At 36.3% G+C, this 20,786-nt stretch overlaps 1 protein-coding gene across 9 annotated transcripts in view; it reads left to right on the top strand.

Moving 5' to 3' along the window:
* The window catches only part of FRYL (FRY like transcription coactivator), a 262,394-nt gene that overhangs the window by 233,656 nt on the left and 7,952 nt on the right, over window positions 1-20,786 (top strand). For all 9 annotated transcript variants that reach the window (XM_031942465.1, XM_031942463.1, XM_031942464.1 and 6 more), the window contains 8 exons: window positions 91-165; window positions 421-597; window positions 3,087-3,290; window positions 4,778-4,942; window positions 9,519-9,769; window positions 11,521-11,728; window positions 16,804-16,953; window positions 18,136-18,234. In XM_031942465.1, coding sequence (XP_031798325.1) covers window positions 91-165; window positions 421-597; window positions 3,087-3,290; window positions 4,778-4,942; window positions 9,519-9,769; window positions 11,521-11,728; window positions 16,804-16,953; window positions 18,136-18,234 — 1,329 coding nt within the window. The remainder of the gene's footprint in view (window positions 1-90; window positions 166-420; window positions 598-3,086; window positions 3,291-4,777; window positions 4,943-9,518; window positions 9,770-11,520; window positions 11,729-16,803; window positions 16,954-18,135; window positions 18,235-20,786) is intronic.

Genomic DNA, 20,786 nt, shown 5'->3' with positions numbered 1-20,786 from the left:
CTCTCTCTCTGTATGTGTGTATGCATACATAATACACATACATATATTTTTTAATCGTCTTGTGACACTGATGCTGCTTTTGTATCCTAGAGAAGAACAAGAGAGAAGCTAATGAATGTGTTGTCCCTCTGTGGTCCAGAGACTGGTCTCCCAAAGAATCCATCGGTGAGTTCCTAATCATTATTGAAGGATCATATAATCCACACAAAGAAATAGAAATTATTCTTTCTCATTGTTTTCATGCACTAACAGCCACAATGTCAAATTTGAGAGAAAAAATTGATTGTTTCTTAAAAACAGTTCGTGACCAACTCAAAAATTAGGTTAAAAAAAGGTTGCCTCTTAAGACATTGTCCATTTAGATAGTATGGAGGCTTTGGGCTCTGATCCACAACTTTATTCTGGTTTTTTCCTCCATAGGTTGTGTTTTCTTCTAATGAGGATTTGGAAGTTGGGGACCAACAGACTAGTCTTATTTCTGCAACAGAGGAAATCATCCAGGAGGAGGAAGTGGCTGTGGAGGACAACAGCAGTGAACAACAATTTGGAGTTTTTAAGGATTTTGACTTTTTAGATGTTGAGCTGGAAGATGCAGAGGTAAGAATCTGGGTTATCTCTTGTCAGTGCTGGTGTACTTCAAAAATAAAATTGTCTGAATACTAAGAATGTACCCATTCTGTCCTTTATTCACTGTACGGCCATTTTATTATTCGTAATGGATAAAAATTGAAATAGAAACTTCTCATGTGATTTTTTTTTTTTTTTGGCTGAGGCAACTGGGATTAAGTGACTTGCCTAAGGGTCACACAGTTAGGAAGTATTAAGTATCTAAGGCTGGATTTGAATTCAGGTCCTCCTAACTTCAGCAGCAGTGCTCTATCCACTGTGCCATCTAGCTGCCTCTTCATGTGATTTTAAGTATTGCATACAGTTAACTTCAAAGTGGAGAAACAGATTTTTAAACAAAAGAGACCTTTTAAGCTTTGAAATTTATTTTTAAAAATTGAAAATTTTTCATGTTAACCTTCTAACTCCAAGATCATTAAAAAATATAGCCCCCAAACCCTCACACAAATAATTCATTATTCAATTTTGAATAATGAATTATTCAAAAGCACTTTATATGTGTGTTTAAGTAATTTTCCTAAGTTATTCAAATTCTTGCTCAAGGAAGAGAATAATATTATGATTCTAATTATTTGCAATATGACATGCTGTTTAAAAAATTATTCATATATAAATATGTCCCCATTGTCATCTTCTGTCTTGTCCTTTTGAACTTGTTTCAGGGGTAACCACTGAATATCTTTTCCAATAACATTCCCAGTTTTTTTCTTATCATGGTGCTATCCCCTCAAATTTCAAATTGTTATTGTCCAAGAAGCTTTTTCTTTTAAGATACTTTAGCTATAAAGCTTCTTATGTCCTCAGAAGTTTTATTTATTAAAGAGTATATTATACAGCATAGAAATTCAACTAATACTTCCTATTAGAGGGCAGAATGTACTTTCCCCATCACTATTACTAATCCTTCCATTGCTTTGTAATTTGTTTGGGTTTGGTTTTGGGTTTTTTTTTTTCAGTTCAGTAATATTAGATCAAATGTGAGGATTTACATAAACAAACTAAGAGATTCATAAATTAAATTTCCATCACTATGTCCCCCAGCAAACAGTGCTCTAAGGATAAAGTAGATTTTGAAGAATCTGTAGAGTATGAGAATTTCTTTAATGACTTTAAATGAAGGAATAAAGAAGTTTGTGTATTTCTAGATCTGATTACGTTATGTTATTTAAAAAAATAAAAAAAGATCCTGAACAGTAAACCAAATTTCTGGTTACCTTCCAAAATATGAATAGGTCTGCCTGAAATAACTGCTGTTATCTTAGGCCTCATGAAAATGTAAGAAGGCCCAGACCCAGGCCAGTTTGAAATAATATTGTTAACAGAAAGAGTCAAAGACCGTGCTGCAAACCATGCCGGTCACCTGGTGGCCAGTGAGCTGTCTCCTTGTACATCAACTCACCTGTCACTGTGTTTTCACAGAACCAGTTGACGATGTTAGACAGGCTGAGCCTATACTTGGAATAATCACAAAGAATGCAACTGTTACATCTTGAAATGGATCTTTTTTAACAATTATTATCATATATATATCAAGATTATTATAATATAAAATATGATTAGTGGTGTAATTTGTTTTTGCAAGGCTTTAGAGAAATTTTAAGAATTATGATTTCCTACATTTTCTTTGGAAATAGGAATAGATTATCTATAGATGGTTGGGATCTTGATCGTCCGATATTTAAAGGGACATAGGCAATGACTTCTAAAAATCAGACATAGTCTTTCTACAGCATTAAATTGTGAACGCTGTATGTTGTTTTTGACTGTGGACATTTTAATCATTATAATATTTCATTACAAAGTAGTAGGTGTGTGTGCAATTAGCATTTTAAAAATCTACTGTTCTATATGTTTAGCCAAACAGAAATGTTGTTCCAAGTGTTTGTCTCTGACTTTTCCATACAAGATTGTACAGAAAGAGAGCGGTTTGGCTGGCCATGCTGGTGCTGAATCCAGAGCTTGAATCAGTCTTACCATTGGCAAATCAGAAATCATTTTCCCCAAGTTAGAGACTGTTTTTAAATGTTTGTCTTCGTTTTTCTAATTCTGTGTGTTTTCCTTTTTGCTAACCAGGAGCTGCAGGTAAGTTGCAGCCTGGTCTAGGGGCTGCTTAATCTGTTGTCATCTGTGACGTGTCTGTCTGTACTTGCATAGTCTCTTTATGTTTGTGTTTTAGTGCAGATATATGGCTTAGACATTAGAATTAGCTTGTCCCAAGTCATAACACATAGAAGGTTCAGAGAATTCTGCTTTGTCTAAAGTTAACTATAGGTCATCAACTGTGTTTTGATCTAGTTAAATACAAACACTTAACAATATGATACCATTTTTTAAAAATTAAAGGGCTGATTGAAACTCTGTTTATAATGTTTTTGGTGATATTTCTACTTGTTACATGTTTTCCAAATATTACATTTTTCAAAAGTGGTTATACAATAACTAATTATCTTGTTTTACAGGGTGAAAGTATGGATAATTTCAACTGGGGAGTCCGTAGACGTTCGCTGGACAGCATCGACAAAGGGGACACACCTTCCCTTCAGGAATGTCAATACTCTGGCAGCACGCCCAGCCTCAATTTGACCAATCAAGAAGATACTGATGAGTCTTCTGAGGAGGAGGCAGCCCTAACAGCAAGCCAGATACTGTCCCGCTCCCAGATGGTAAATCTCGACTTTGTCTCTGTTTCTTCTTTTGTGAGCCTGGGTCACCCTTGTATTTCTGGGCCTTGGCTTCCCAATCTGTCCATTCGAACCTTACATTTATCATTTATCATTCCTCAGATCTTGACTGTATGCAACCTGACCTCTTTTCTTAGTATATAAACTTCACTTGATTTCATCAGAATATTATGGGAAAACTATACATCTCTATCATTGTCATATGGGAGTTTTGAATCATTCTTTTTAGTAACAGCAGTAGATTAGCAATCCACTCCTCCCCACACCTCTTCTTTTCCTCTCCCTTTTTCCATTCACCCATTGACATCAGGGCAAAGGACATAAAATCTACCACCTTTGCTGCTGATCCTTGTTAACTTTGGGGCCCTGGCCAAAGCACTTAATCTCTCAGAGCTTTCTGTAAAATGGGGGTCTCATAAATAACATCTCATAAAGTTAGGAGACTCGAGTAAGATTCTGTCTCTAGAGTACATCACAAATTTAAGTGTAGTATAAGTGTCATTTTTCCTTCTTCATTTATGACCTTCAAGCTAAAGGGCTTGATAGCCCTAACTCCCATGTTTCTCAGTGACATAAAACTGGGACAGATAACTTATTGGGCAGAACTCTGGACAGAAATCCAAAAGAAAAATTGTAAAACAAATTCAGCAAATATTCATTAAACATCCATTGTGTGTAGATCGCTGAGGCAAAAACAATTAGATAACATAGTCTCTGCACTCTTGAAGATTACACACTAGCAGCATCATTCTACATATTCGCAAAGAACCACAATACAGAATTGACATAATAGTACATGAAAAAGATCAAAAAGCAGTGTTATAAGGAAGAAAGGACAAAAGTAGGAGTTCTTAACCGGAGATAGCTGTGAACATGAAAGAAGGAGAAAAAAATTAGGACATTTTTATTTTCAGTATACCCTAACTGGAATTTAATATTTGCTTTATTTATTGTAAAATATTGTTCTGATAAGGATTTAAGATTTTACCAATGGGTTTGGACACAAGAAAAGTTCAGGACCTCCAAGCTGGAGGCTCAAAGATGCTGGTCTTGGAGGCAGAGACCCAGAGGCTCACCTGGTTTCCCTGTAGTAGTCTTGGCAAGAGAGCCAGAGCTAGGAGGCTTGCCTCCCACAACTTCCTAGCATTGGCACGTGACAAAATCATTTCACCCCTTGGTGTCCCTGAGGCAAGGAGGAGTTCCCTTCACTGTTTGCATTAGGTAGGTTTTGCTTATATTTAGGGCTATTTGGGGGGCCAGGAGGGGACCTGCTGATGTTTCCATGAATATGTTACTGATAGCTGTCATGGTTGATTTTGAAATGAAAAAAATTCAAGAAATTGCTGAAACAGCTATTTTAACCCATGCAACGCAATATCTTTCAGGGTCAGTTTGATTTCCTTCCATCTTTGGACCCGTCATCGGCTCCCATGTTTACCCACCATTTTGCTTTTTTCTCGTCCTCTTAGTTAACCAATGAGTCCACCCTAGATGAAATACCAGACCACCCAGATTCCCTCCTTCAGTGCCAAGATTCGGCCAGCAGTGTTGCCCCGGAAGAAGTCCTTCACATCCGAGCGGACAGCCCCGGCGTGGAAGCCTCTCTAGACAATGCTAACAGCCAGCTGCCTGAGGTGGGGAGACAAGCGGGCTGGCGCATGGCTGATCGGGGCTCTCCTTAGCACTCTCCAACTACTCTCCTTTCTTTTCAAAGAATTTTCAGCTGTTACACTGATTATTTAATTTGTCTTTAGTATTTCTAACCTGTGGGAATGTCTTAAATTAATTTTTTTGTTAATATCTGGAAATTGATTTGCTATATTTCAAGAAACAACCCACAGGTTAAAAATAATTGCAAGTGTTTTCAATAAGCATTTTGTAGTGCAGAATAACATTAAGTTCATGTATGAAATGCTTTCCTGGAGATGGTGATCATCTTTCTACAGCACTTTATTTTCTTTGAAAAAGTACTGCTTTGTTCCTTTTTGCTTTGTGTTTGGGTTTATTGATTGGTGCTATAATTGGGATTAAAACCTCAGGCCAGCTGTGTTAGCAGTTGGTGCAATCAAATCCTTTAAAAAGGACCTTGGAAGCCTAGTATTATGTTTTTTGGAAAGGCCTGTGAGGAGTAAGCCAGATTTCAAGCTAATGACTGAACAAAAAGATGTGAGTATCTTAGCTGCTTTTTTGACTTTTGTAGATAATTAATTTTTAGAATGCAGTTAACTGTAGCTTTTTTATACTCATTAGGTAAGAATGAACATAAAGGTGAAATTCTAAAAAAATCTTGTGCCATTATAGGTTTCAGTGTAGTAAACTTCCAAAAGCACTGCTAAAAATTAGAAAATCTTATTTTTTTGCAAGTGTTACCAAAATAATATTGTCATAACTTCTTGGTTTATTAAATAGGTTATTTGGGACATAGAACTTAAAACTTATCCTCTGATTTATTGAGTTGTGTTATGCTTAAGTTCTTTACCTGAGATCCATCTTTGGTAAAGTGATGAGTATATTTTTGTTTGGAGATCTCAACTTTGCTATTATTATTCCCTCTGTGCATCTGCTCTGTGCCAGACCCTTTGCTAAGTGCTGGGGATACAAACGTGAGAGAGAAGGACAAAGGAAGAAGGCCTGCCTCCTAAGAGCTTACAATCTAACAGGAAAAGATAAAACCCAAGGAAGCTGTTGGGGGTTCTGCTGGGATTGTGGAGAAGTCTCAGAGCAATGTAGCCCACAGAGAAGCTTGGGCCCCTCGCTGAACCCTCTCTTTCAATGGAGATTTGGAGTTCAAGGTCCCACCCTTGGAGAGGCAGAGCATGGTGATGGGATTGGTGCTTAATGGCCATTGAGCTCTTAGTGATGACCAGGTTATCCCATAAGGACTTTCCTGGGGCATGATGGAAAAAAATCAATCAGAGAAAGCCCCCAAATAAGCCAGGGGAGAGGTAGGGAAATGCCTGAGCTGAGTGTTTTTTTTTTGTTTGTTTGTTTGTTTTTTTTGCTGAGGCAATTGGGGTTAAATGACTTGGCCAGGGTCACATAGCTAGGAAGTGGTAAGTGTCTTAAGGCCAGATTAGAACTCGACCTCCTGACTTAAGAGCTGATGCTCTATCCACTGTACCATATGGCCACCCCAGCTGAGCTTTATTATAACAAATAAATTCTGTGTCTCTGCTCTCATTATTTGGGCTTTATAAATGTTAATGAGAAAATCTAATAATGTGGAGAAAAAACAGAACTCATTAAAATACAAACTTCCGCCCCCCCTTTCTTCTTTACTGAAAACAACAACAAAAATATTTTGTTTTACTTATATTACTTAATAAAAAAAAAAAAAAAAAAAAAAAAAAAAAACATAACAGGCTCTTTGCCTCTGAAAGGAGAGGCAGCAAAACATAATGGATAGGGAACTGGCTCTGAAGCCCAGACTATCCAAGTCCTTGTCCTGCCTCTGATCTTTCCTAGCTGAGTGATATGGGGCAGATCACTTTCCCTCTCAGCGTTCTGAGCAGAGAAGGTATTAACCAGCAATAGTAGAAGGCGTGCTCTCACCAAGCAGTTTTCCCTATACCAATAAAATTATGTCTCTGTCCCCTACTTCTATAACCTTATATATCCTTACTCTCTCTCAACTGAGATAAAAGCTTTATAGATAAGTATGTATATGTGCAAATATTAATATATTTATACATGTGATATATAATCTTTCCACTGAAATGCAAAAATAATTTTGTGCATAAATAAAATGTTTAATGCTAATTAGCTCATCATAAAGTATATGATGTAGTAATCTAGAGTGTCTATTTAGTCGAAAACTCATATTCCTTCCAGTAGTTGCTAAACTTTGATTTGAGAAGTAGTGGCAAAATAGATTATCTGGATAGAGCTAGGTTAAAGTCTGTGTCTGGCACTTACTTGTTATGCCATCATGTGTTGCTTACCCAACTTCCCTCACCCAAGGCCTCTCTGAGCTTCATAAGATTACTGATCTGCATTGATAGAGGGAATTTACTTACTGAGTGTTTGCTATACCAATGAAATCAAAGGTCTGGACTAAAAAATTAATCAAATATTCCACTTAATAGTATTTGTTACTATAGCTACTATAAATTTATCATTTGGGGCTTTTTTGGGGGGGGGAAATAATCACTATCTCCCCTTCTTTCCCCCCCCCCAAAAAAAAAAAAGGAGATATAGACATATGTTGCTTTTCTTTGTATTTCCAATGATTAGTACAGTGTCTGGCGCATGATAAATGTCTATTGGCTTGAAAAAATGGATTCTAAAAGGCAGATGTGGAGAGAGAGTAAATTCCAACAATGGGGAAGACTGCCTATAAAAGGCATGTCAGTGGGAGATGCAGTGCTGAATTTAAGGAGCAGTAAGTAGGAAAATTTGGACTTCAGAGTGTATGAAGAGGAAGATTGTGAAATAATCTTGGAAATGGTTTGTCTAACACCCTAATTTTTGAGTGAAAGAGAAAAAAAAAACTGAATTGCATGCTATAGATAGGAAGCTTATATTATTTCATTCTGAAGCTTCAAAGTTGTAGAAAACTCTCCTGCTTTGTGGGCTTTTAAAGCATTACTTTTATACCATTTTTCCCTGTTGAAGTTTTTTTAACTCTTGATATAAATAGTTTAAACAAGTGCTTCCATTTCCTAAATGGACATTTAGAAGTGAGAGGGAAAGATCATGGAAAATTTAAGTTCAGTTCATTCATTTTGTAGATTAAGAATCTAGTGCTCGGAGGTACCCACAATCAAACAGTGTTTTATAACAGGTAGTAAAGACACTGAAGTTCCTTAACTGAGATACTTTTTCTAAAAAAAATAGTATTGATTTTCAGAGTGTGAATTTCCAGTAAGGCTTTATAAAAGTCTGATTGACCAGAACCAACAGTGACTGTAATATTGAAATGAATAATGAAAATAATATATTGTTTAATTGAAGAAAAAATCATCTAATATTATATAGCTAAATATAAGTGAACTATTTATATTTAAGTATTTTCTTTTTTTTCTGATAGGGAAGTGGGAAGGAAGGGAGTGAGTAGATGAAGAAAGATTGAATATCAAAGGTGGGAGATAATTGTGCAGGAAGTTATGCTAGAGGGATGGGAAAGGATGACATCAAAAGGATCTCTAGAGGGACTGGCCTGATAAAGGGCCATCAAAGACTGCAGTAAAGAGAACGAGGGATGGATTAGGTCTATGGATGAAGGAAGAGTGAGGAATCACAGATAGATAACCTTGAAGTAAGTTACAAACCAGTTCTTACAAACTGATAGAATGCTGCTCTTCTTGAAAAAAAGAAAGAAGTTTGAAAGAAGAGCAGATTTGGAAGCAAAGATATGTCTGCAAAATGTATAGTAAGCCTTAAAGTGCTTCATTAATGAAAGCCCTTTTGGGCTTTGGAAAATTATGCCATAGTAAAGTTATATCATTTAATTTTGGAAGAGATAAGTTTGAATACATTTTATAGTAGATGATATCTTATGAGGTTTGGCATATGAGCTACATTTTCCCTTTAGTATTCACCTTATTAAATAAATGAAATTTCAGTTAGATTAATTTTTAAATGTCTTACATGATAACTTTTTTTCCTGGGAGCATCAATCAGGGAAATTTCAAAACAAATCCCAATGACTAGAAACTTTTTAACCATATGTCCTGTTAACCATATGTCCTGAAAATTATAAGACTTAAGATGGTAAAAAAGAACCTTTACTTTCAAGTTATAATCAAAGTAATGGAATATCAGAAGACATAATATTTCTATTGCCATAAGATTGCAGGTACATTTTGAAGGGAATATCTTGTCCAGCACTCAGATTTTTACAGATAAAAAAAAATGGAGATTAAAAAAGTTTATGTGATTGGACTAGAGATCTCCTCAATTAGAACCAGTAATATAAAATTGAATTTATAACTATAGTTTATTTATAATATAAAGATATACAAAGTAAAATTATGTGAATAAAGAAGGGGACTGGCAGCTAGACCGTTTATTTTGTATTTCCTCTAGAAAAAAAAGAACTTCTCAATGGCTGACATTGATTTTTATTATCTACCAGCCGGGCCCCATACAGTATCTTATACATAGTAAGCATTTAACAAATGCTTGTTAGGTTAGATTGAACATGAAAATTGTCATGAATTTGCTTTCTTAAAATGTTTTAAAAGTAATGAAAACTCTGCTTGCTTACAGGATGGAAGTTCATTATTAAAAGATGAACATGTTAGCATGGCTTTTGAAGATGAAGGGTCATATGTTATGCAAGAACAGCAAGAATCTCTCATATATCAAGAAATTCTTGAATTGGAAGAAACTGAAATTGCAGAGCCCCCAGTCCTTGAAAGCTCTCCTGAATCAGTGTGTGAAGAGGACGTTACCCTTGCCTTGAAAGAGCTGGATGAAAGATGTGAAGAAGAAGAAGCCGATTTCTCAGGCTTGTCAAGGTGAGAATCAACTCCTTTATAGTATGAGGAGAAGACTTATGTAACTATGGCGTTTTGTATTTTCTCATTTCTTACAAAACTTTCCTGCCTTTTTATCTACTTAATTCTTTTGAAGTTTTTTCCAACCTGTTTTTTCCTATGAACATTCCTTTTTTTTAAGAGTATAATTTTTTATAGTGTGGTATTCATTTATCAATATTTTCATATCTTTGCTTAGGAAAAACAAGCTATCTATAGAACATGTTAGATGTTCTTATGGTAATTACTGATGAATATTATATCAGTTACTTAGTACAAACATGAAAAATTCTTGCTGTTCTTGCATAACATGTGACCCTTCATCTTGATTTATTAGACAAAGTGCTAGACCTGAAATTTACTCTTTAAAAACTATGAATCTGTGGGCAAGTCACAACTCTCTAAGACTTGTGTACCCTATCTCCAGGGCTGTTATGAGGACCAGAGTAGAAAATATATTTAAGATGCTTTGCAAACTTTAAAATGTTAGCAAGTGTTGGCTACGTTAACTTATTTTTATGTATGTAATACATAAATTGTCTTAGTTGAATTTTTTTTAGAAGAATTTGGTTTTTTTTTTTTGGTTTTTTTTTTTTTTTGTTTTGTTTTGTTTTGTTTTTTTGCTGAGGCAGTTGGAATTAAGTGACTTGGCCAGGATCACACAGCCAGGAAGTGCTAAATGTCTGAGGCTAGATTTGAACTCAGGTCCTCCTGACCCAGGGGCTAGTATTCTATCCACTGTGCCACCTAGCTGCCCCTCTAACTTATTTTTAAATATTAAACATATTTATTTGTTGATATTAGTCAACTACCATATTAACATTTCCATTATCAATCTAGATTCTAACTTTTCTAAAAATTTTTCCCAAAATTCTTTAACTACACTAATTTCTCTGTTCTGTGAAATCTTATGGATTTTAGAGCTTGAATTTATTATATACAGTCCCAGGATTGTTTATATATTATCTTCCCAACAAAATTTAAACTCTTCCTAGATGGGAACCACTTCTCATAATTCTTTTCAATCAGCACAGTTATCCACTTCAGAGACGTGGGGAATAAACAACCATAGTACAGCGTTATATAATATGCATATGAATGTATATGATTATAGATGTCTTTGTGTATGTGTAATGATTATATATTGTGTATATGTGTGTATGTATGTGTATACACACACACACACACACACACACACACACACACATACACATGGGGGGGTAGGGGCTGGTGAGGGGGAAAACCAAGTAAAAAGTGCACAGCAGAGAACAAAAGAAAATCTATAAGAAAGTAAAGAAAAGATGGACAGCTCTGAACATAATGTGTAATATTTATTATATACTTTCTTGAAATGAAAATTTATTGTCTCATACTTTGAATCCTCTCATATTCTGTGCACATGGTAATTTTTTTCCTTTTTCTATTTTTTATTTAAATTTTAAATAAGTAAATTTTTAAATCTAAAAAAAAAAAAAGGAAATTGATTTCAGTTACAATAGATATGGACAAACATGGCCCTAGAAAAAGAATAAAGGGATAGAGAGTGATCGCTGCCTAAAATGCTAATTGTAGTTCTTAGGAATGAGAAAAGTAGGAAATAGGGAGAAAAATTTGAAGGATATGTTAGGAACCCAAGACCTAAATCACCCTGATAGTACTTGCAATGTATTAAAAAAAAATTTTATATATATATATATAGCATTTTGTTTAATTGTTAATATTTATGTTAACAGCCAAGATGAGGAAGAGCAGGATGGCTTTCCAGAAATCCAGACATCCCCACCACCATCACCATTTCTTTCTGCCATAATAGCTGCTTTTCAACCAGTAGCATATGATGATGAAGAAGAAGCCTGGCGTTGCCATGTCAACCAAATGCTTTCTGACACAGATGGATCCTGTGCTGTTTTTACTTTCCATGTGTTCTCCAGGCTATTTCAGGTCAGTGAGGTTTGGGGTTTCCAAAGTTGTTCCTTGCTGTTGTTAATTGCTTTTTTATTTAGTTCTTCTCTGGAGATTATGTTCTCTTGAATAAGAATACTGATTTTCTGGAAATTTCTTCCAATCTTATCATAACCTTCCAACCACTGGAGCCAGGTAATGCTTCTGAGTACTTGAAGCATGCCCACAACCTTATTGTTCAAGGTTTACTAGCTATTAGACCTCTTCACTTCAGCCAAACCTGCCCCCAAAGTATCCCATATAGTCATTCAAGCAGTTCTTCAAGCCTGAAATATCCACCCTTCTTATCTCTATTGGGAAGTCTTAGCAGAGCTAAGCCCACGTACATCTATCTTGGCAATAACTGCCAACTGACCAAACCTGGTTTGGCATTCCTGTTCCCTTCACAGAACTTGAGTTCTGTACCCTGCAGAATAATCACAGCCCTTAGAACAGAAATACTATTCCCACAGGACCCAAAGGTACAGAAGCCTGCCACAGGGACAGCAATTCATGATCAAAAAATGATTGTCATGGTCCATTCCACTTGTGATTTTTGTGTACATAAACTCTGCCCTTTTCCCAGCTAGATAAGCCTTCCCCTCAGGGGAACTTCTGCTTGCAAGTCTCATTTGCCTGACTCTGAAATTAAATTTTTGTTTGATCCCCGAGTCTCCTATCTCTGGCCTGCTCTGTTTGACTCAAGACTATTCCCAGGTTGACATTAAAAATAAGCATATAAATAAATGTCTAATTGTCTAGTGCAGATATCTTTGCCTTTGTTTATCCAGTGCTCCATTCCCAATGCCCTTTCTACTTCTACCTATCTGTCAGCCTGATGAGCTGGCCTCTAATCTGTGGGTGGCCAGAGCCAATAGAAGTGGGCTAGAGACTGGAGAATTGGGAATCAAACAGAACTTTTAATTTCATGGTGATGGAAACAGCTTGCAAGCCAAGTCCTCCTTCCTAAGAAAAGGGGCTCACCCACCTAGGGCGAAGGTAGGGTTTTTAAGCATGAACACCACAAACACATAGTCCTGGGTCTCAAGTAAATAGTTCTCTGGGTTATTAGGGTCATGGAGCCTTGTGATTGTTGAGCAGCATGTAGAACCAGGATTGGTGTGGCTAGTACCTTCCAGTCTTGAGTAGCAAGCAGGACCCTGATTCACTTCATGTGGTCATTACAAGCACAAAAAAAATTCTTCTGCCAAGCTCAGGGCATCATTTGCTCTCTGGGCTTTAGCTCAAGAAAACAAGCTCTCCTAATGGTATCTTGACCTATTTAAATCCTTCCAGTGCAATCCGTCACTAAATTCCTGCTACCAGTTTCTTGGGCCTTTGTCAGTCATTTGAGCCCATTCCCTTCTTTGAACTCTTAAAATATATTTTAACTATATTACCTGTTTGACGTTTCTCCACATTGCTTTGTGTTGTTTAGCTCTCTCTAGTTAGATTATAATATCCTTGAAAGCAGGGACTTTCTCATATAGCCAGCTTTCACTTTTATAGGACACTTACTTTAGATTTTTGCCTTAAGACACATAGTAAATTTTATGCTTGTTTTTCCACTATATACTGTATATATAATATCCACTATATATAATATCACCATTATAAACAAATTCTTAAACAGAAGAGGTGTGACATAGTCATACATGTAGGAATACAACATAGCTCTGAGGTAGAAGAGAAACTTCTTGTGTGCATCAAAAATAGGAGTGTGCCTCTGCAGTCACCTAGTCCCCATGAAACTTAAAGTGATAAGAAGTCCCAACTGAGACTTAATTTTTATTCATTTTTTTACTTTCTATTTTTCTATCTTACTTTGAATCTCAGAATAAGACATGTCATAATGAGGATTTACCTCCCTCCACATTACTCTTGTTTAGCAGAACACTGACTCTGTTTCCATCTTCTTTCCATCACTCTATGCATTTCTCCAACCCTTTCATTAAGCATTGTGAATGAAGCAAAGTTTTGTGTATTTATTTCAGTGAAAAAAAAAGTGACAAGGAGAGAGTTGGGATCCTGGAGTACACAACAGTTTTTTCCATTTAAATAAATTATACAAACAAAATCAACTCAGATAAGATTAGAAGAGAAGGAGTAAACTGGGGAGGGGAGGGGGGAATTTTATATCCAAGAGAGTCTGATAAAGGCCTCATTTCTAAAATATATAGGGAACTGACTCATTTATAAGAATACAAGACATTCTTCAATTGATAAATGGTCAAAGGATATGAACAGACATTTTTCAGATGAAAAATTTAAAGCCGTTTCTGGTCATATGAAAAAATGCTCTAAATCATTGATTAGAGAAATGCAAATTAAAACAACTCTGAGGTTCCATTACACACCTCTCAGATTGGCTAAGATGATAGCAAACAATAATGATAAATGTTGGATATGATGTGGGAAAACTGGGACACTAATACATTGTGAACTGATCCAACCATTCTGGAGAGCAATTTGGAATTATGCCCAAAGGGCTATTAAACTGTGCATGCCCTCTGATCCAGCAGTGTTACTATTGGGCTTGTATCCTAAAAAGATCTTAAAGGAGGGAAAGGAACCCACATGTGCAGAAATGTTTGTGGCAGCCCTTTTTGTAGACATGGCAAGGAACTGGAAACTGAGTGGATACCCATCAGTTGGGGAATAGCTGGATAAGTTTATGATATGTGAACATTATGGAATATTACTGCTCTGTAAGAAATGATCAGAAGGATGATTTCAAAGAGGCCTGGAAAGACTTAAGTGAACTGATACTGAGTGAAATGAGTAGAAACAAAAAACATTGTACACAGCAACAGCAAGATTATACAATGATCAATTCTGATAGACATGGCTCTTTTTGACAGTGAGTTAATCCAGGCCAGTTCCAGTGGACTTGTGATGAAGAAAGCCATCTGCACTGTGGGGTACTGTGGGGACTGAGTGTGGATCACAGTATTTTCAGGTTTTTTGTTGTTAATTTGCATTTGATTTGCATTTCTGATTTTTCTTGTGCAGCATGATAATTGTGGAAATATGTATTGAAGAATTCCCTATATTTAACATATATTGGATTACTTGTGTGAGAGAAGGGGGCGAGGGGAAGGAGGAAATAAAACAATTTTGGAACACAAGTTTTGCAAGAGTCAGTGTTGAAAACTATGCATGTTTTTTGAAAATAAAAAGCTTTATTGAAAAAATAATTACACTTCTAGTGGTTTATAAATTTTGTCATTATTTAAAAAAAAATAAATAACTCGTAGCCAAAACCTTGTTTGGGGGTTTTATTTATCTATTCTTTCATAGTCTGTCTTGATTATTTTTGTTCTCATCATAATTAATTTTTGTTTTCTACTTTTCCTTTGGATTACTTTTTCTTCCTAACTTCTTTAAATGCTGGCTTAATTCATTTAGGTTTTTTTCTCTCTAATACAGTTCATCTGCTCTATAAATTTCCTTAACTGGAATTAAAATGAATTTTGTATTTGTATTTGAAAAAACCTACTCTCCTTTTGATTGCTCTCTTCTCCTACCCCCAGGCTTTTTTGATTGTTTTCCTTTCTGTAGGTGCCCCAATTTTCTTTGCTTTTTCATCCATGCTAATTTTTTTCTTTTTTTAACCTCGATAGCAGCATTATACATTTTAATCAGTATATTCTGAGGTTTGGTTTTCCTCTGTTTAGAAGGTGAGCTTCTAGTTCTCAGATTCTGTAGAGACTGATAACACAAGAGAGGTTGCTTATATCTGTATAATCCTTATTCTTCTTAAGTGTTTATCATTATAGATTTTTACAATGTTAAAAGAAATTTGCACTTGAAAATTTTGTACGTTTAGATAAATGAATTTCAACATTCAGATACCTGGAGTAAATTCTCATTCCATTCCTCTGACTTTGCCACAACTTGATCTGCTCTACCCCATCACCCACCCTTTAGTATGGTCACCATTAGCACGATCTCTTCCTCTTAAGTTTGTCTTTGCCTTTCTGTTTTTTCCCCCTCCCTCACTCCTGATTCTACCTTCTGAGCTCTGCCTCCTTCAGCCAATCCTCATATGTCATGAACTCAGTAAAGAAGTGTAATATAAAGAACCATATATTACTAAGTGGGAGAGTGGTTCAAAGGTGAAGAATTCACGAGATGGTTATCGCAGCCACAAAAGATGCCATTTATTATGGGGAAAGGCTCAGGAATGTAATCAAATAAGACCAGCAAGGCTGAATCACATATGATTAAGCAAGATGCTTCCAGTAGCTTGGACTTTGAAAGTTAGAGAAGAGAGGGGGAGAGAAGTAAGAGCAGGGCCTAGGGAATTGGGGAGGGCTTGGGGAAGGACTAGGTAGAGAATTAACTGGTGTGCCCATCAGTGGGATAGTGGCCTGGTACTTGGTTAGGTCTGGCTTAAGATGGCCAATTCCTAAGACTGTCTTGATTATCCTAACTCCATAGCCATGGAAGCAAGATGGGTTAAAGTTCTGACCATGGACTCCATATCACTTTAGGCCATTCTCTGTCCCGATGTGCTTCTCTGCACAGTCCCCAGGTTGTCAGTGTACTTTTTGAACCCTGGTACTCAGAAATGACAAAGGGCAGGAACAAGATTCATGGTTGGAAGCAACAAAGAATGATTTAGGTTTGGTCTAGTTGAGCGTGATATGGGCTCCAGGAGGTGGGCTTTTCCTCTCTGCACTCCATGTGTGTTTTTAGCTTAGGAGTTCTTGATTCTTCAGGACTACCCAGGGATAGCCAGATAAACAAGAATGTATACTCTGACTGTAGTCAGAATGTAGTTTTAGCAGCTTTAAATTTTACTTTTCTCTCAAAAAAATTTTATAATAGCTTTTTATTTTCAAAATATATGCAAAGATAGTTTTCAGCATTCACCCTTGCAAAACCTTGTATTCCAAATTTTTCTCCCTTCCTTCCCATCTCCCCCTTCCCCTAGACAGCAAGTGATCCAATATATGTTAAAACATGGGAAATTTGAAGTTGAATTTTTAATAAAATTAAAGATTTAGAATCGAAGGATATTTGTTATGTATCATGTTTATAATTAGTTTCTTCTGTGTGTTTTATTCTAGACCATTCAAAGAAAATTTGGAGCTATAACAAATGATTCAGTCAGTTTTCTTGGTGAGAGTCTCCAACGAATTGGAACAAAGTTTAAAAGTTCATTGGAAGTAATGATGATGTGTTCAGAATGCCCAACAGTCTTTGTGGATGCTGAAACGGTAAAATGATACAACTGGGCCTAATATAAAGGATTAAAACTTCATGTAATGAAAAATCTTAGAAATCAGTAACTGTATTTTGTAATGGGGGATGGAGAGAGGTCAATATATATCTTTATCTTGCCATTTTTAAATTTAACTCATCTTCTACCACTTCCATGGGGCCCTTTCAGATTACATTAGTTGCTAATTCTTACTTCTCCAGGTAACCTTGTATTTATTTCATATAGATTTTGTATATTTGTTGTGTATATATATTGTTTTTAAGAGAAAATATTAGTAACCTAGAGATAGGAAATCTTTTTATTTTTGTTTTTATTTTATTGGCATATAAGTAGGTAGTATTAAAGTCCAGAGTCACACTGCAAAGTTAAGTGCACCACTCAGGTTTTTTTTACAGACCAGTGTTTATTCTCCTGTGGTACAGTGCATTATCCTGCAGGGACTTTAAAATGGTCCTCCATAGACCTTCCTCTCAGTACTTTGGGGAGAATGAGTGGGTATACTAGGGTAAATTCTAGGTAAAATTTGTCTTTGCCATCCTGCATTTGCTTTTATATATTATTCTCTGTCCCTACTCCCATTTAGGTACCTAGCATTCTTATCCTATGTTCCCATGCCCTGTATCTGATCTTTAGGTCATTCACAATAAGAATGAGTGCCTACCTTAAGGCACCTATTTTGCCAGCCTCATTTTCACAAATTATGATAATGCAGCAGAAACTCAATTCTCTGGTACCTCTCTTCCCATTCCAGACTTGACACTTCTCATTTTGGTTGAATTTTTCATCTGTGATGATCTTACCCCTCACATGATTTGACTCCTTTGACATGGAATATCTAATGCCCCCAGTTTCCATTTCTAACCATTCTTTGGGGAAATTTCCATGTGCAACTTAGATCGTTGGTGGCACTGCCAGAAATAGGAACTCCAAAATCTTGTGCTTGAACATGGAGATGGGATTAAATTCTTGAGGGCTATTCTTCCATTCATGGACATTTTTGCCACATATCATGTTGTCCAAGGAAATTGAGAAGCTGGCAGCCATTAGCTCAGTCTTTTCTAGTCTCCAGATCAAGATTGATTCCCTTAATCCTGATAGTCCTTCAGCTACAAATGTTTAATTTTGTGATTATTCTCAAATTGGCAAACCATGTAAAAAAATTTTTTTGTTCTTACAGTTGATGTCATGTGGTTTGCTAGAAACACTAAAGTTCAGCGTGTTGGAATTGCAAGAACATCTGGATACGTATAATGCCAAAAGAGAAGCAGCCGAACAGGTGACTCATTTCAAGCAGCATATTTTACTATAACAGCAAGGGTAGTTGTTGGTGTGCCTTTGGCCATAAATTTTAAAGGGCAGTGAAATAGCTTGGATATTAAGTCTAGACTCTAATCTCTTGGGTCTTTACTGCTTTTCAAACACATTCCCTTTGCTAGTTTACTTGGGTACACTGGGGGATACCTAAGTTTTTGTAACTGAACAGTCTCCAAGTTGCCTTCCTAATGCTTGAGTACTACAGAAGTACCCTCTTTAAAGGTACATATATAATAGGAATAATAGTACCTACCAAGCAAGTAGGTAGTTATCTAGCTGAGAATGGGGAAATAAACCCCTTAAAAGGGGGAGAGAAGGCAATAAGCACACACAGCAGATATTGTGCTAAATGCTTGATAAATATATTTCATTTGATTAAAGGAGGGAATGTGACTTGCAGAATATTTAAGAAAATGAAATTCTCAATAATAGTATATACTCCTGTATTGCGAGCACTTCCCTGGTATGTGTGACTAAGAGAAAGATTGATAGCATAGATTACTGACTCCTGGCTTTTTCAGTATTTCAGTGTCTCCTATGATCTCACCAATGTGGGTCATCTCTCCATCAATGCAAATTACTATCCATATGCTTCCTGATTCTGCGTTAATTTTTGTCCTTTTCATAGTTGATTCACCTCATGTTCCAGAGACTTCCCTCTAGGTCTTATTAATATCTGAGAGTGTTCATAGGATATCAGCTCTGTGCCAGGCACTGTCCTAAGTACTAGGGATAAAAAGAAAGTCAAAAGCAGACCTTCTTTCAGGGAGCTTACAATGTACAAAGAGCTGTGCAGAAACAATATAGACACGATAAATTGAAGATCATCTTCAAAGGAAAGCACTTAGCATTAAGTGGGATCGAGAAAGTCTTCTTAGAAAAATTGAGATTTTTAGCTGCAACTTGAAGGAAGCTTTGGAAGAGGAGGAGAACAGAATGTCAGGGCCAGGAGACAGCCAGGAAAAATACACTGAATCAGGAGGTGGAATGTGTGGAGCAAGAGCAGTCTGGGGACATCACTGGGCTGTAGAGTTTGTGGAAGAAGATGGAAAGGGAAGAAGGGACAAAGGATTTGACATCTGATCCTCCAGGTCTAGGAGCCACTGGAGTTGTAGTAATCTACAACAGCTTCAGGGGTGCAGCTGAATCTGTACTCTAGGGCTTAATTTTAGGTTTCTTAAGGATGTATTCCTTCCCTATTTGACCTGAGACAGCTTTATATCATTCAACTTTTAGAAGCAGTTATATTCTAGTGTGTTGTGTTATGACCTAATGCCACTCAGTTTCTGTACATTGGTAGTTCTGGAAATATACTTACTTGATCTTTTTTAAGTAGACATCAACATGATTAGGGAATGTGTTGAATAAAGAAATTTGATTGAAATCTTGAGCACCTGACATAGTGAGAGACTTAGTGAATTGACTTTGCAAGGCAGCACCCAGCTGTTTTCCACATTCCCCTCAGTGCCCATAGTTCAGAAGCTTTTCTTGTATCAGCTCATACATCTGGAGCTGGGAGGGAATGTTAAGATCATCTAATTCAACCCCAAATAAGCCCCGCAGAGAGCTTAAGTGGCCTGCCTGCAGTCACCGAGTCATTTTCCCCAGGGCTTGGCTGAATCCCTCCCTGGCATCTGCCAGACTCAAATCACCTCTTGACATGGCAGGGCCTGGGGCCAGTGCAGGGGGTGCGGTAGGGAAGGAGAGGGTAAAACAAGAATCAACGTAATGAGAATACAGTGCATGTATGTATTTTGAACAGGTGATGCAAATTATTTTACAAAGGATTGAAATTATTTTGGGGCTCAGGAAACATGATTTTTTAAAGAGATTTAAAACTTGGTATTTGTATATTTGCTATTAATGATAGCTTTAAAACACAAAACCAAAAACTACCCCTAGCATCGTGATTCTGTTAGAAAGCAGTCTATGAATAAAGATAATGCGTAATTTTGTGATAGATGTCTGCTGTGCAGGCTGATATTAAGAAATCTACTGGATGGCATTTGACAATAATATCTGTCAGTCTTATCTCAATAGGAGTGCACAACATGTTTTTCTTCAGTGATCCTGTCAGAAAATAGCCCAAGGACCACTTCATTCTGAATGTTTGGGGTAGAGGTCCAATCTGGTCAAAGCACTCTTTTGAAATAAAAAAAATCAAGCCTCATTTCCTATTCTTTACATATTGTAAGCTAATATGGAGGTTGAAAATGTTATTTTTTGTTGATCATTAAAGTATTTCAGCTAAATATAATAGATTTTTTCCATGCCTTGGAATTTTGCTCTGATAGTTTTGCACATTTTGAATATATACATAGGATTGAACCAATCTACCTGGTGAAAATTGACCACTAACATTTTTTTCCTCCTATCCCATTTGATAATACATTTTCTTTAAGCAATAATGTGTTAAATGTGCCTAACTTTAGGAGCAGGCAAAAAAAGTGCACTCACTGTATAGAAAAGAATGATCAGGTCTATATCGGATTTTTCAAGCTAAAATGTTTCTTG

The sequence above is a fragment of the Sarcophilus harrisii genome, chromosome 6, assembly GCF_902635505.1.
Source record: "Sarcophilus harrisii chromosome 6, mSarHar1.11, whole genome shotgun sequence".
NCBI classification, from domain to species: domain Eukaryota; kingdom Metazoa; phylum Chordata; class Mammalia; order Dasyuromorphia; family Dasyuridae; genus Sarcophilus; species Sarcophilus harrisii.
The sequence above is the reverse complement of the archived record's forward strand: the minus strand, read 5'-3'. Positions and strand labels throughout refer to the sequence as shown.